Source organism: Cornus florida, unplaced genomic scaffold (genome assembly GCF_030987335.1).
Source record: "Cornus florida cultivar Cherokee Brave unplaced genomic scaffold, ASM3098733v1 CherokeeBrave_3.0.0_Hap2_Chr06, whole genome shotgun sequence".
In the NCBI taxonomy this organism is placed as follows: domain Eukaryota; kingdom Viridiplantae; phylum Streptophyta; class Magnoliopsida; order Cornales; family Cornaceae; genus Cornus; species Cornus florida.
This window is the reverse complement of record NW_026775576.1, coordinates 40,918,828-40,934,863: the sequence shown is the minus strand read 5'-3', so window position 1 is coordinate 40,934,863 and position 16,036 is coordinate 40,918,828. Positions and strand designations below refer to the sequence as shown.

Genomic DNA, 16,036 nt, shown 5'->3' with positions numbered 1-16,036 from the left:
AGGTGTAATTAAATATAGATCAAGTAATGTGTAATGCATGGATAGCAAGACAAAGTGATTTAAGAGGATTCGCGCCCGGTCGTCTAAGTAGTAAATGTTTAGTCTTTGAATTCGGCTAGAATTCTCGGTCCTCAAATTGAATTAGTGACGACGTCTTGACAAGTGGGCATATTATTACATGCTTCCAAAACTTATATTGTACTCACCTAATTAAGTTTTAAAAAGAAAAAGACAAGAAGTTAAATTATAAAGCGATGTCGTTTTGCAGCTCCAAACCTTCACACCCACACTCCCTCTCGTCTCCCCCTCTTCTGTCTCTTTCTCTCTCGTCACTTTGCTTCTCAGTTCTCATACGATGCCGTCCGATATTGAGATTGAGGCTGTGGAAGCCAGATCTGACCCGTCCTCAGCGACAACTTGTCCCACACCAGTGAGTTGTGTGCGTATATATTTATATATGAATTCTAACACAGTTATGTAGATATGATGTTCCACAATATACACGTGTGTCTTTTGGTGTGTATATTATTATATATATCTCTAAAGGTTTTAGTTGTTAACGGGCTCGAGCTGAGGTCCGAGTACGGGCCCTGTCCAAATACTCATCCACTAAGGTGAGCCAATCTAAAACTCGACTTAGCTCGATTGATTTGCAACCCTCGGTGATCAAAATTTTTTCATTTTTTCTTTAATTTGTTCTTTATTAGTTATTGAATGCGCAAAAAACTGCTCTCTATTTAGAAAGTTAATTTTTTACCCTTTAATCGAATCCCTTTACATTTCTTGCATTTTTCTATTTATAAAAGTCTCTCCTTACCCGCAAAATCCCTTTGTCCTATCCAAACCTCAAGAAAATATGGGTTTCATTCCTCCTAATCGGGCTTGGTCTCTTCTTGGGCCGGTCTGTCGATCAATACAGGCATAGAATGAGAGTGAATGGGCTGGAGGGTCGTTGGGCGTCCTTCTGGACTGATGGACCGGGCTAGACTTGGCCCAGTGAGATTTTATGCCCTTCAGTTATGGATTCATATATACTAATACTAAAAATAATTCAAAATAAATAATTAAAAATAAGAATTTCTAGTTCTGTCTCCTACGTATATTTGTTTTGATTTTGACTGGGTAATGTGAACAAATCTTGAGGTGTTAGAATTTATTCACACAATTCTGGTATTATCATCGTAATTAATTAAGGTTGCTTTAATTTGAGTAACAAATCACTTGAAAACATTAATTAAATATTTAATTAGGTCCTCCCTCTTAAGAAGTTCTAGATTATCCTGGTACCGTACCTTGGTCTCCCAACTGTTTCATCATCACTCATATAATAATTTTTACAATAATCCGGAGAACCGTACCCCCAGATCTCCCAGCTATTTGATCATCCATCACTCAAATATTGCTTCTGCTGATTCAGGAATTGGAAAAGATACGGCTGCTGATGGGATGGCGGACCAAAGAAGATCTTCTTCAGGCCAAGAGACAACGGCGACTCGGTTTTTGGAGTCCCTAGATAAGAAGATCCACAGCAGCACAAATAATTTTGAGGTCCTGAAGAACTACGGGCGTACCTGGGTATCACTCATTCATAGGATTCCAGTTGAGATTCGTCAAGTAAATGAAGGTGCCTATACCCACAGCATTGTGTCCATTGGACCTCTTCACAGAGAGGCACAACATCTCCAAGTAATGGAGGACGACAAATTGAGCTACATGCACTGCCTATTCTTTAGATTCAAAAATTATAAGCAAACGCAACAACTTTGTGTGAATTCCATGGTAGAGATGGAATCCTTTGCTTGCGCGATGTATGCTCAAAATGAGGTAGCAGTGAAAGGAAAGTTTGCAGAAATGATGCTTATTGATGGTTGTTTCATAATCGAACTTCTATACAGGAATTACAACCGGAGGAGTACGGATGTCTACATTACTGACCCCATCCTCAATAATATTGACCCCATTCTGAACAACTATTCCATGAGGTCCGCGGTCCAACATGACTTGATACGACTGGAGAACCAGATTCCCTTCAATGTTCTTCACGATTTGTTCAACCTGACAGTGGCAACTATCTCGACAGACGATAGACGACAGCCAACTCTCTCTTGAAAATTGTATCTTCGTATTCTTTGAGGGCATGATGGGCATACCAAGACCACCAAAGTGGCCTTCAGTGTCCCCACATCTACTCTTTTTTTTACAAAGTTGCTTCGCGCCTTCTATCTACACGCCTTCTAGTCCTGTTGTTCATCTCCCGGAGTACAAAGAACGGCCCATTTTCAAATATTCCTCAACACAACTTGACTTGGTTGGAGTCTTATTTAAGCCTGCAGGCTCCGGAACCAACCTATTCGACCTAAAGTTCTTTACTACTGATAATTCTTGTTTACAGGTGTTTAGAAGGGGTCGCTTTGTAATCCCACCTTTCCCCATTACTTCCTCGACCAAAACATTCTTGAGAAGTCTCATTGTTGTCGAGCAATTTTAGTTTGAAGATAAGCGTTATTTCACATCTCATGCTTTCCTTGTGAATAAACTCATTAACACCGGAAAGGATGTTGATCTGATTGTAGAAGCTGGAGTGATACGAAAGTATTTGGATTCGAACGAAGAGGTGGCACATATCTACAATAATATCTGCAAGGATGTTTATGTAGATCGTTTCTGCTTCACTGACCCGTGCAGCAAGGTGACTGATTACTGCAAGCGTATCTGGCCGAGATTTCTAGTAAAACTTAAGCGTGCCTATTTTGGTAACCCGTGGACATTCATATAAATCCTTGCTGCCATTTTCCTTTTTGTCCTCACCTTGCTCCAGGCTATATGTTGAAGAGCTGAAGTATACATGCAATAATGTGGTTAAAATCCTATTACAGTTTCTAAGATCATATCTTTTAGCTATGTATTTTTAGTCTTTCTGGTTTGTTATCTTACATATGACATAGCTAGCTTTTTTGGTTTCTGTATAAGCTCTAACGCTGGACACTTGTATGAATTTCATTTTCTAAGTTAACTTCGGCAAAGACTGTCTCAATTTAATTAGATTCAATATTCTACTTATAATTCACTCAAGAATTTTATAGATCCAAAATCCACATTTATTGGCTAGGGATACTACAAGTTTTCTGGATATAATCCTGTGTTTCTTTCTGTGGTTCAAAAGTGTAATAGTATCATATACTATAGTATTGGTATTTAAATATTATAAAAAATATAATATATATATATATAATTATTATTATAAAACAATAATATATATAATTTTGTAATAATGTATTTTATATTAAATAAAATATAATTATATATTAGTATAATAATAAAACCGAACAATATATAAAGAACCTGATGAGCGCTGAAGAGTGCGTATTTAAACCCCTTAAGCTTAGGTATTCTAGGACCTTTATCTATCTTACTTTTCCGTTTTAGACTAATTTCGTATTATTACTCTTTTTAGGTGCTGATCCCCAAAATAAGCTAATTCAGCCAAATAAGAGCTTAAAAGAAGATAACTCAAGCTGGATGGAAGAAATGAGCAAAGTGGAAGCAGATTGAAGCAAAGTGTGGAAATTCAGCAGGTTTGATCGATCTCAAGAATACTTCGATCGATCAAAAGTTCATCGATCTAGACTCTCTAAGATGGATCCAAGCTCTTTTGTCCATATTCAAAGATCCCACAAAGTTCGATCAATCCAACAATTCTCAGATCAATCGAAAAGATTCCATCTTATCCTGTTGTACCACCATACCTACCACTTTGTCTCATTCCCCAAAATATCTCAGATTTGTCCTTATCCAAAAAGGCGCCGCCATGGGAGGATCGATCCAGCCAAAGTTTGATAGATCTCAGTCATGTAGATCACATCACAAGTTCGATCAATCGAACCCTCTCAAATTCGAAAAAAATATATCTCCAGCTCATTAAAAGTTATCTCATTATGCAATCATTAGAGGAGCCCTTGTGTACGAGCCTAGACCATTGGGTGTGACATTTGAGCTACTTATATTAGGAATATGAGCCACTTTTACACATATGCTTAGATAGATAGTTTTTTATAGTCTTAGATACAATTCTTAGAGAGGAAGAAAAGAGAAGAGGAGGCTAGAGACATTCTTGAGAGGTTTTCCATCTTCCTCAAGAAGAAGAGCACTCTACCATGGAGATAGCCCTTGAGGGTTAGAGGACACCATTCATGAATGGCTAGACATCTTCTTGGGGCTAGAGTTAACCCTAAGCATGCTTTCTTTACCTTGATTTATGTATTTTTTAGGGGATTTGTGTTGTAATACATGTTTTGATATATTTATATACATAGATCTTATTTATTCAATGATTTGTGTGGTTTAATTCTTCCAATTGATCATTTCATTCTATCCATATATCTATGTATGCTAGGATAGATGTTCATGTGTTTATCTTTATCTCTTATATTGTTGATGCATGTCTATGTGTGTTGATGTTATGGATTTAGAGATTGTCAAGACTTAGTGCTTAATAGAATGCTCTTGTGGTTTATTTGATGGTTCATACTCATTTCTTGATGGATTGTGTCTCTTCCTTAGTCTAATTAATTTAATTTCTATGTCATTAACTTAGATGTAGTGTAGCTACCTTAGTTGTTAAATAGGAGGACAATCCATGCTTGTTATTTGATGTTCCATACTTATGAATGCAAGTAATATATTTCTCTAATTATGTGATGTGTTTGGATTGTGAGCTTAAAGAAGGATTAATGACTTAGTTTGATGTATTGTGCTATTCATTGTGTTATTTAGACAATATATACTTAATTGGTCATCCATACTTGTTAAAACAACCACACACACTCACTATTGTTGCAACATATGTTTTCCCCCTCATTAATTATGAATTGAGTGTATAGAAAGGTGATGCTTAGTGGTAATCTCTAAATCCCAAGATCTCTCTCTCTTATTTTCTCTATCATTTAATTACTTGTTTTATATTGATCTTGTTTAATCTTAATTGTAGTTTAATCAACCAAACAACCTACCTTTGATCACTCGACCTACTAACCGTAAGCATTGTTTCCATTACTTGTAGTCCTTCAATCCCTTGGGACGATCTCTACTCACCCTTGTTATATTTTTAGTTAATGGTAGTAGTGGCATTTATAAATGTAAAACTTAGCTACATTGCACATTCACTATCTTTTGCACATCGTTAGGCTTCGGTGCTTGACGAACACCAAGTTTTTGGCGCCGTTGCCGAGGATTTAATTGGCAACACCCTTTTTTGGAAAGTATTAAGGATTAGTCCTTTGATCGTGTCTTTTCTTTATTTTATTTTTGGTTACTTATTGTGTTTGTTCTTATTTGGCTAGGTGAAATTGTGCAAAGAGTTTAAGTAAAAGAGAATTCAAAGTAAGGAGCTAAGCTAAGCACAATAAGGACTACAAATCTAAAAAAAATGCAAAGCATAGCAAAGTTTGGAAGTTGAAAATGAATTGAAGTTGCTTAAGGACCCTTTGTGAGATCTTTCTAACTCAAGCTCTAGTTAAATCGTCGGCCAGCGTGGAGGCTTGTTTTTCATTTCTTAGATAAATCGTGAGTTCGCGTGGAGGCAATTTACTTTTCTTTGCATGTTGTTTAAGCATGGAAGTATAGGATCATTGAATGTGGAGATTTGTTGATTGAATTGTTGCGGGGGCGAAGTGATTGTTACTTGCTTGTTATTTGCTTTGCTAGTGTATGCATGGTTGTAGGTCATTGAATCATACTCTTGTCCCTCCTAATTTACATCTTGAATCGGTTGTTCGTAATCCTAGGGGGAGAGGTAGTCCTCATCACTCCATTTCACCAATAGAGGATTTGAATAACGACCATGTGGAGAACCTTGGTCACATAAACCAACAAGGCAACCTCCACCCTAATATGCATCATGAAAATGTTCAAGTACCATTAGGCATGCCTAGACCATTCATTCACCAACAATAACAAGGCCAAGTTCCATTGGGAAAGCCTCGGACAATATTTGCTCCACAACCCCCCATAGTTCAAGCTAATCAAGGAGTTCGTTTAGCACCACCAATTGCAAATCATCCCATTGCATTAAGAGACCATTATGTGCCTAATGAATACAATGCACCCACTTGCATTCAATTGCCTCCATTTAGAGTACATCATTATGAAATTAAACCACAAACTATTCAAATGCTTCCAAACTATCATGGACTTCCTAGTGAAGAACCTTATAAGCATTTGGATGAGTTTCTTAAAGTGTGTTCCACCGTAAAATACACAGACATGCCAGAAGAAGTTTTAAGACTTAAACTTTTTCCTTTTACCCTTAAAAACAAGGCAAAATATTGGTTCAACAATCTTAGGTCTTTTTCGATAACTTCTTGGGCAGAAATGCAACAAGAGTTCTTGAAAAAGTACAATCCGGTTTCTAAGACCAATGCCATGAGAGCTTCAATTAGAGAATTTTCTTAAGGGGATGGGGAAATGTTTCATGAGGCATGGGAAAGATTTAATGATTTGCTTAGAAAGTGCCCTCATCATGACATACCTAAGTGGCAACTAGTCCAATATTTCTTTGAAAGTTTATCGGATAATCACAAGGGTATGGTTGATACATCTATGAGTGGTTCTTATCTTAATAAGTATGAAAATGATATGTGGCAATTGTATGAAAGTATGAGTGAAAATTCCATGCATAGGTCCTTATTTTCTAAAAATGGTAGAAACCTAGGTGAAAAGAAGAATGTCGGCTTATATCCATCCCCATTTCTTATCATATTCCTCCTTCGTTACATATGTATGATCATTCAAATGAGAAAGTGTTAGAAAGTGATTTGATAAGTGAGTCCAAAATTGATTTGAAAGATGAATTAAACAAAGCTTTGAAAAAGGATTTTAAAAATTCTTGTGTTGAATTTTGAAAAAGCTTTTGAGCCAAGAGCTCCATTTCCGGATGCCTTGAAATGATCCATTTATCTTGATAAACAAAAGACCAAGACCAATGAAATCATTGAAATGTTTAGGCAAGTGAAGATTAATCTTCCACTTTTTGATGCAATTAAGCAAAGTCCAACTTATGCCAAGTTCTTAAAAGATCTTTATACCCAAAAGAGAAAGAATAAGAGCCAAGCACCTAGGAAAGTGGTCTTGACCGAGCAAATGAGCTCAATCTTGTAACATAACACCCTTCCAAAGTTTAAGGACCCAGGTTCGCCTACTACTTCTTGCATCATTGGTGACCATGTCATTAATCGGACTCTTCTAGACCTAGGAGCAAGTGTTAATGTTCTTCCATACTCGGTATATGTTAAGTTTGGCTTAGGAGACTTAAAACTGACATCGGTGGTTTTATAACTTGTCGACCGATCCATCAAAAAGCCTAGGTGTATCATTGAGGACGTTTTGATTAAAATTGATAAATTCTTCTTCCCGGTCGATTTCGTTGTCATTGATACGGAACCAATTCCAAATCCCAAGAGCCAAATTCCCGTTATCCTTGGCCGTCCTTTCTTGGCAACCTCAAATGCCAACATCAATTGTAGGACGGGGGTAATGAAAATTTCATTTGGGCATATGAAAATGAAGTTGAATATCTTCAATCTGACCCCAAATTCATTTGACAAGCATGAAGAAGTGAATGTTGTAGAAAAATGTCTAGACAATGAATGTGAAAGAATGGAGTCTTTGCTTGAAACTAAAACTTTAACCTTGAATTCAAAAAATGATGTTTCAAAATCTTGTTTTGAAAAGGCATGGAAGCCCAAAGATCATATTGGCAAAGGACCACCAACAAATTCCTTTGAACCTAATCCAACAAGTTTTTTAGGGAACCGTTTGTTGGATGGAATTCAAAGTACTTATCACCCAACAAAGAGGGGATGCATTACAAGATATTTGATCCGGGCTAAAAAAGCCCAACGTCTTGCTAGAGACGTTAAAGACTAGTAAATGTTTCGTAGGGTTTACAACCCTATTCCTCCCTCATTTCTATTTTATCTTTCATTTCTTGCGTCGTCTAGATATGTTTTAGAATTCATACACTTAGCTAGGAATTTTGATTGAGTATACATGCACTTTCAATCTAAAAATAGGCATTTTATCTAAGTTCGATCGATCTCAAAAAAGATTCGATCGATCGAACACTCATCCCTGCATCCAATCATTGCTTTGTTACATCGATCTGAAAATTCCTGCATAAATCAACCCTTTGTGTATCGTTCAAGAATTCCTTTGGATCGATCTGAAAGTTCCTAGATCGATCCAACTTTTTCTTAGATCGATTTTCACTCCACACTTAGAAAATTTTTGAGATCCATAAAAAAAGGCCTCTCTATGCATCATTCGAACTTCTCTGCAGGTTTTCACCTGTTCGATCAATCGAAGTACTTTTTCGATCAATCACAGTTCGATCGATCTCTACTTTTTGTTGACCTTGATTTTGACTTTGATTGCATTGTTGTTTTTATTTTTATTTTATTTTATTTTATCTTATCTTATCTTAAAAATCTTTAAAAGATTTTTATTTTATTTTAAAGATTTTTTATTTTTAATTTCTACTTTTCTTTTCATTTAAAAATTTTCAAATTCCAAAAATTTATATATTTTCTAAAATTCCAAAAAAAATTGTATTTTATTTTTCCAAAAATCCAAAAAAATGTTTTGAATTTTTAATTTGTAAATATTCAAATATATATAAATAAAAAAATAAAAAAATTGAGGTGAAATCGATCTCAACATTTTTAAGATCGATCTTGTTTGATCAATCGAAAATTTTTCCTGATCGATCGAACCTGTCGGGAAATGTTTTTAAAAACAAAACCCTAGGGTCATTCGTTCGATTCAAAGATCGATTTACAGACCTTCTCAACCCTCGCCACTGCAACCCATCTCTCTCATATCTCCGGCAAGCCCTCCGGCGACCTTCCCGAGCCTCAAATCTCGCTCCTTCATCTCAGATCTCATCTCTCTCCTTCGCACCACTCCTCTCTCTCGGATTTGGTAAGTTCCGAGCTTTCCCCTTGATTTTGAGTTTCAATCTACCCATTTGTGATGCTTGCCATGTTAGATCTAGGGTTGCTATGTCTGAATCTTGCCATATTTGAAGTTTTCATTATTTTGTATATATATATATATATATAGTTTTATATATATCTTTCATTTTTAAATTGATTTTTGAGTGTCACGGGCCAAACAAGTAACCCATATCGTGTTGTTGATGTGTGAGAGGGCCCCATAAGTTTGCTTGGGTACCCCCATGCCTTCCACGTCACAGATCTGTGACTTTTCGAATTTCCCTTCCCAGTTCGATCGATCGAACTTTTCTCAGATCAATCATTTCAAGATTGATCGAACTTTTCATAGAGATCAATCTCACATTTTTGTGATCTATCGAACTTCACAGATTTGCATCCTACACTTCACAGACTTCTTTTTGGGATTCTATGCTATCTCATACATGCCCAATACTTGTGTTTTCCACATTCGATGCATTTCATACTTATATTGTTTAGCATGCTTCACTTACTGTCACTGTTTATTTAGCCCCATCATCACTTGCGTAGATTCATGTCTTGTGTTGTCTATCTTATTTGATATACATGTTTCTATCTATTGTGCTTCAATTCTTAATGCCAATACTAACTTAAATTGCAAGTGTTTTTCTTTCTGTTTTGCAAGCCATGGCTAGGGTCAAGACTGTTGCCCGTAGACATTATCATTACCGAGTCAGGCCCAGATTAGAGGGGCAAAGTGAGCCCTCTCATGTTCGGGAGCAGCCCAAGCATCAGGCAAGACCATCTCAGGTCCTTGATCCTGAGCAGCCTAAGCAGCTAGAGGATTATACAGGGCTGATCCAGCTCAGTCCCCATCAGATAGCAGACTACAGTCTTTTGCTCCTGCATCTTCATCATCTCATGATGAGGCTGAGCATACACTATCACCTTCTTCATCTCCGCCTGCCCAGCCAGACCAGGCCATAGACAGACCTCTGTCGAGATACTCACGCCTTCAGGTGGCGCATGAGTCAATTTTTGACATTTCTTTCTTCTCCCGGTATATCCTGACCCGGGCAGCCTACGAGGATATTGACCGCAAGGGCATTTCAGCCATTCTAGCCCCGGTCACTTACCCAGTTTACCCGAGGCTTGTTCAGATATTCTTCCAAAACCTCCAACCTGCCCCGAGTAATCTAGCGGAGCTGTGCACTACAATGGATGGCCATCCTATCCGCATTACAGTGGAGACTTTGGCCCGATCCTGCTAATGCCCGCATACCTGCCCTCTTATACATTTATGGCCGAGGCACTTACAGGCCATTACAGTGAGGGCGATGTATTTGCTACTCACACCTATCTGCCCGATGACTTGTGGTTCTTTGATTCAATTCTGTACCGAAATGTGTTCATGGCCGGCCACAAGATCTAGAGGCCCGGTAATTATTTGACAACCTTATATGCTCTCTACACAGGGTGCTGGATTTCTATCCCAGCCCTCTACTGGACTATGATGATGAAGCTCTATGCCGACTACATCAGCAAGGCCAAGCCCAAGCGGGCAAAGTATCTTCCATTTGGCCATCTGATCACTCAGATCCTCCGGGATCACCACTATCCATTTCATCCTAATGAGCACTCAGAGACAAGAGCTTGCCATTTTGGCAAGAAGGACTGGAATAAGAGCTACAATGCTCTTATTAAGAGTCTTCTAGATGACGCAGTGATAGCAGCAGATGAGGCTGACGAGGAGGAGATGACGGCAGCAGCAGCAGCCGCACCAGCAGCGGATGATCCAGCAGTCGATTCGGCTGCAGTCCATATGGATATAGACTTAGAGCAGTATCCTATAGAGGGTCTACAGCATCATTCTCCAGTAGGGTCGCCAATTCATTCTCTGGAGCACACTCAGGATGTACCACAATTTCCTGATCCAGTTATACCTGAGGCTCTAGTACGGACACCCTGCTTTGGAGAGTGTCTCCATGCTTTGGAGGATGCCGTAGTCTCTATCTGCGCAGACACTGTCTCCATCAGAACTGACATTTCTTCCTTGCGTACGGATGTCATGACTGTGCCGCGAGACATATCCCGTGATATCCGTGGAGCACGCCCTGCCCGTCCTACCTCCTCAGCATGATCTTCATATCTCTCTATTACCTGCTTTATATATCTGTGATATTTACTATTTTTACTACTGTTATGATATTTTTACGGCCAGTCTGTTGGCCCAGACATTCTAATGTACATTATTTTTACATTATTTTTATCTTTTGTTATACATGCTTTATTTTGCTATCTTCCGGATGTCATACCTTGTATTGATATATCTGTATTTGATTGACTCCATCAGGTGCATCCCAGTGATTTTAGTGAGAGAGAGTGCTGCCCAAATTTTCAGTACTACCATTTTTCCTCTCTCTTTACTTCAATTTCTTATCCCAGTTACACTTGCATGTCCACTGTGCACTATTATTATTCCCCTTTGTTATCTAATGAGCTTTTATCTAGTGCCATCTTTTCAGGACCACAGTTAATCCCAAGTTTAGGGGGGTTATACCACACACTTTGGATACTTATGTCCCGACCATTCTTTGCTATAGCTACACTGGTATACTCTTTACCTTGTTCTCTTTGCACATTGAGGACATTGTGCCATTTAAGTTTGGGGGGGTAATGGTGTTAATTGCAGTATTTACTTTCAATTCAAAATATTAAGCACGACTTGTGTATTTGAGGGATTGTCTATAATTGGTTCATAATTAACGATAATTTTGATCTTTTGAGGACTATATTGCTTAAAATTTAAAAATTGATTAACTTGAGAGTCCAATACTCCTTGTATGCCTTGTGGATGCCATTTAAGAGTAAATTTTTTGAAAGATTGATATCTTACTTGCACTTGTGGTCCATATCATCCTGATTTTGTGATTGTTTTAAGATTCACTCTAAGATTCTACACTAGCACAGGCACACACTAGCATTCATTTGTGGGGTACATGCTTTGTTGATTATTGAATTAGTTATATCCCAATTGGGCTAGTAGTGCATTGAAAACTTTCATTTTGATAAAGGTGGATAACAAAATCTTTTCATTGAGTAACCGAGATTCTAGCCTCATCAAGCACTGAACTTCTCGCACCGAAAGGTGGAGGGCCCAAACTCTAGGTTAATAATTGAACTTGAAAAAAAAATAAAATAAAATAAGTTAAAAAGGTTTCAAAAAGTAATAAAAAAGTGAGGATTTCTCTCAAAAAGTGAAAAGTAGGAAATGATTAGATGGAAGTTATTTTGATTTGTAACCTAGTTGATCTAAGCTTGTAAGTCCTTAGGAGTGTTTGAATGGCCTAATGCCTTAAAGCCGTCTGGTTTAGGAGTCATTGACCTAACGTTCGACCTCATAAATCGCTAGAAAGCTTAATAGCGCAACACATTGCACCATACTTCCATCTTTGATCCTTAGGATTAGTAAAAAAAATAAAAAATAAATAAATCGAGTGAAAAGAATAAGCGCACATAAATCAATAAAGCTTTAATAAAAGGTCCACTCTTTGTTTTGATGATCGTTACTAGATTTGTGTGCTAGTTTGAGGATAAGGATGTGATTATTTCTTTAGTTAGCTTAGATAGCAACACTCTTAATCCCGGTCCACTCAAAAAGGATTCTAGTGTTGTTTTGATTTGCATGATCATCTTCTTGATGTGTGGAGGACCATATTTGCTTGCTTGATGTTGAAATTTTGAGAGATTGCTTGGAAATAATTGAAAATTTGCATACTTGAGGTAGTTTTCTCCCAATACTTGCTTGCAATATTGGTACCTCTTTTGTGAGAATAAACTTAATGTCTGTGGGTATCATTTATGGAAACCCTCACGAAACTTCACTCGTCCACTAGGGGTAACCTAGGGGTTTAAAAGGCTTGTTGCATATGCTAAATGCAATCGCGTTCCCTACGAAAGTAGCGTTATCCATTTATTACTTTCTAGTTCATACTTGTATAGTTGTTCATTTTATTCCTTTACTTTGTAGTTCATTGCTAGGAACTATCAATATTTAAGTTTGAGGGTGTGATGAGCACTGAAAAGTGCGCATTTAAACCCCTTAAGCTTAGGTATTCTAGGACCTTTATCTATCTTACTTTCTCGTTTTAGACTAATTTTTTGTTATTACCCTTTTTAGGTGTTTATCCCTAAAATAAGCTAATTCAACCAAATAAGAGCTTAAAAAAAGCTAACTCAAGCTCGATGGAAGAAAGGAGCAAAGTGGAAGCAGATTGAAGCAAAGTGTGAAAATTCAGCAGGTTCGATCGATCTCAAGAATACTTCGATCGATCGAAAGTTCATCGATCTAGACTCTCCAAGATGGATCCAAGCTCTTTTGTCCTTATTCAAAGATCGCACAAAGTTCGATCGATCCAACAATTTTGTCTCATTCTCCAAAATATCTCAGATCTGTCTTTATCCAAAAAGGCGCCGCCATGGGAGGATCGATCTAGCCAAAGTTTGATAGATCTCAGTCGTGTTCAATCAATCACAGCACAGGTTCGATCGAACGAACCCTCTCAAATCCGAAAAAAATATATCTCCAACTCATTAGAAGTTGTCACATTGTGCAATTATTGGAGGAGCCGTTGTGTACGAGCTTAGACCATTGGGTGTGACATTTGAGCTACTTATATAAGGAATATGAGCCACTTTTACACATATGCTTAAATAAATAGTTTTTTATTGTCTTAGATACAATTCCTAGAGAGGAAGAAAAGAGAAGAAGAGGCTAGAAACATTCTTGAGAGGTTTTCCATCTTCTTCAAGAAGAAGAACACTTCTACCATGGAGATAGCCCTTGAGGGTTGGAGGACACCATTCATGAGTGACTAGACATCTTCTTGGGGCTAGAGTTAGCCCTAAGCATGCTTTCTTTACCTTGATTTATGTATTTTTGAGGGGATTTGTGTTATAATACATGTTTTGACATATTTATATACATAGATCTTTTTTATTCAATGATTTGTGTAGTTTAATTCTTCCAATTGATCATTTCATTCTATCCATATGTCTATATATGCTAGGATAGATGTTCATGTGTTTATCTCTGTCTCTTGTATTGTTGATACATGTCTATGTGTGTTGATGCTATAGATCTAGAGATTGTCAAGATATAATGCTTACTTGAATGCTCTTGTGGTTTATTTGATAACTCATACTCATTTCTTGATGGATTGTGCCTCTCCCTTAGTCTAATTAGTTTAATTTCCATGTTATTAGCTTAGATGTAGTATAGCTACCTTAGTTGTTAAATGGGAGGACAATCCATACTTATTATTTGATGTTCCATACTTATGAATGCAAGTAATATATTTCTCTAATTATATAATATGTTTAGATTGTGAGCTTAAAGAAGGATTAATGACTTAAGTTGATATATTGTGTTATTCATTGTGTTGTTTATACAATATATATTTAATTGGTCATCCATACTTGTTAAAACAACCACACACACTCACTATTGTTGCAACATATGTTTTCCCCCTCATTAATTGTGAATTGAGTGTATAGAAAGCTGATGCTTAGTGGTGATCTCTAAATCTCAAGATCTCTCTCTCTTGTTTTCTCTATCCTTTACTTACTTGTTTTATATTAATCTTGTTTAATCTTAATTGTAGTTTAATCAACCAAACAACCTACCTTTAAGCACTCGACCTACTAACCCTAAGCATTGTTTCCATTACTTGTAGCCCTTCAATCCCTTAGGATGATCCCTACTCACCCTTACTATATTTTTAGTTAATGGTAGTAGTTGCATTTATAAATGCAAAACTTGGCTGCATTGCACATTCACTATCTTTTACACATCTTTAGGCTTCGGTGTTTGACGAACACCAGAACCTATTAATCAGTCAAGGCTAGAATTGGATTCTATTTAAGACAGATTCGCTTTACTATAGTGCTAACGGACTCTGTAGTGTCTGTATTCCAGGATACAACGACCTTTCATTCTTCGGTAGCAACATTGTAAATCGAAAAAATAGGCGAACCAGCTTAGTGTAGTATTCTCTTTATAAACTAGACTCACACACTAAAACTGTATGTATTTATCAGAGATAGAGAAAGAGAGATTTCAGAAATCTATAAAAGAGACTCTGAATGGTGCACTTTGTCAAATAATCCATGGAGGTATTTATAAGCCACTAAGTGTCTTTTCGAGTTAGATGTGTCTTTTCAAGTAGGATGTAATGTTTAGATGTGTCCACTGACCCACATTCTTACAAAATAGACACAACCCTTCTCACACAAACCAGTGATCGCTCGTTTCAATATTGGTTGTTTCATTTTTTTACAACGTTGGTTGTTTCATTTTTTTACAACGTTGGCTAACAACTCTGTTGGTTGTTTTATTCTTTTATAGAAACGTCTTTTGGCCTTGAAACTCTTATGTTACGATATATAACTATATAATAACATAAAACACTTGATATTTACATTGTAGTATAATGCGATATACATGGACACTTAATATCACAGTACTATCGAATTTACTGTTTAGCTAGTGATGTAAACCAAGACAATAGCAAACACAGAGTTCCCTTCCGCAAAAGGTCAGTTCTCACGCACGATTGTGTTCATATAGCCTTAAACAACTTCGGGTATTTCATGAGTTCTCCATAAAACTTAGCCTTTATAATTCTCTAGAAAACTTAGCCTTTATAGTTCTTATATAAACAGCCCCATTTCACACTCATATAAGTGACCTCTTATTTCCTACCATACCCAGTGGCGTAGCCACATAGGGACAAGTGGGGGCAGCTGCCCCCACTGAATTTTTAATTTTTTTTAAATTTTATATGGAAAGATTTTTATATTTGTATAATTGTCCCTACTAAAAGTTGACATTGTACATATATATATTATATATATATAAATATATATATAATTAAATGACCATTCAAGGCATTAAAAAATAAAAATAATAATAATATATAATCTTTCCAAAAAATATGATTTTTTTTTTCACTTTCTCAAAATATTATATTCTTTCCCACTTTCCCCAAAAATACAATATATTCTTT

The 16,036-nt window shown here is 36.8% G+C and overlaps 1 protein-coding gene and 1 pseudogene across 1 annotated transcript; one reads left to right on the top strand and one right to left on the bottom strand.

The window, feature by feature from the left end:
• Positions 1-355: 355 nt before the first annotated feature.
• Positions 356-2,109, top strand: LOC132313977 (UPF0481 protein At3g47200-like). The gene is made up of 2 exons (XM_059812908.1): positions 356-430; positions 1,351-2,109. Exons 1-2 carry the CDS (start codon positions 356-358, stop codon positions 2,107-2,109), a joined length of 834 nt encoding a protein of 277 aa, XP_059668891.1.
• A 4,316-nt stretch (positions 2,110-6,425) lies between these two features.
• Positions 6,426-6,524, bottom strand: LOC132315174 (small nucleolar RNA R71; annotated as a pseudogene).
• Positions 6,525-16,036: the final 9,512 nt, after the last annotated feature.

What these genes read in the sequence shown, in the direction of transcription:
- LOC132313977 (XM_059812908.1), top strand. Translation starts at nt 356, where the DNA reads ATGCCGTCCGATATTGAGATTGAGGCTGTGGAAGCCAGATCTGACCCG. An exon ending in CGACAACTTGTCCCACACCA is followed by an intron (nt 431 to 1,350) that starts GTGAGTTGTGTG and finishes AATAATCCGGAG; the next exon opens with AACCGTACCCCCAGATCTCC.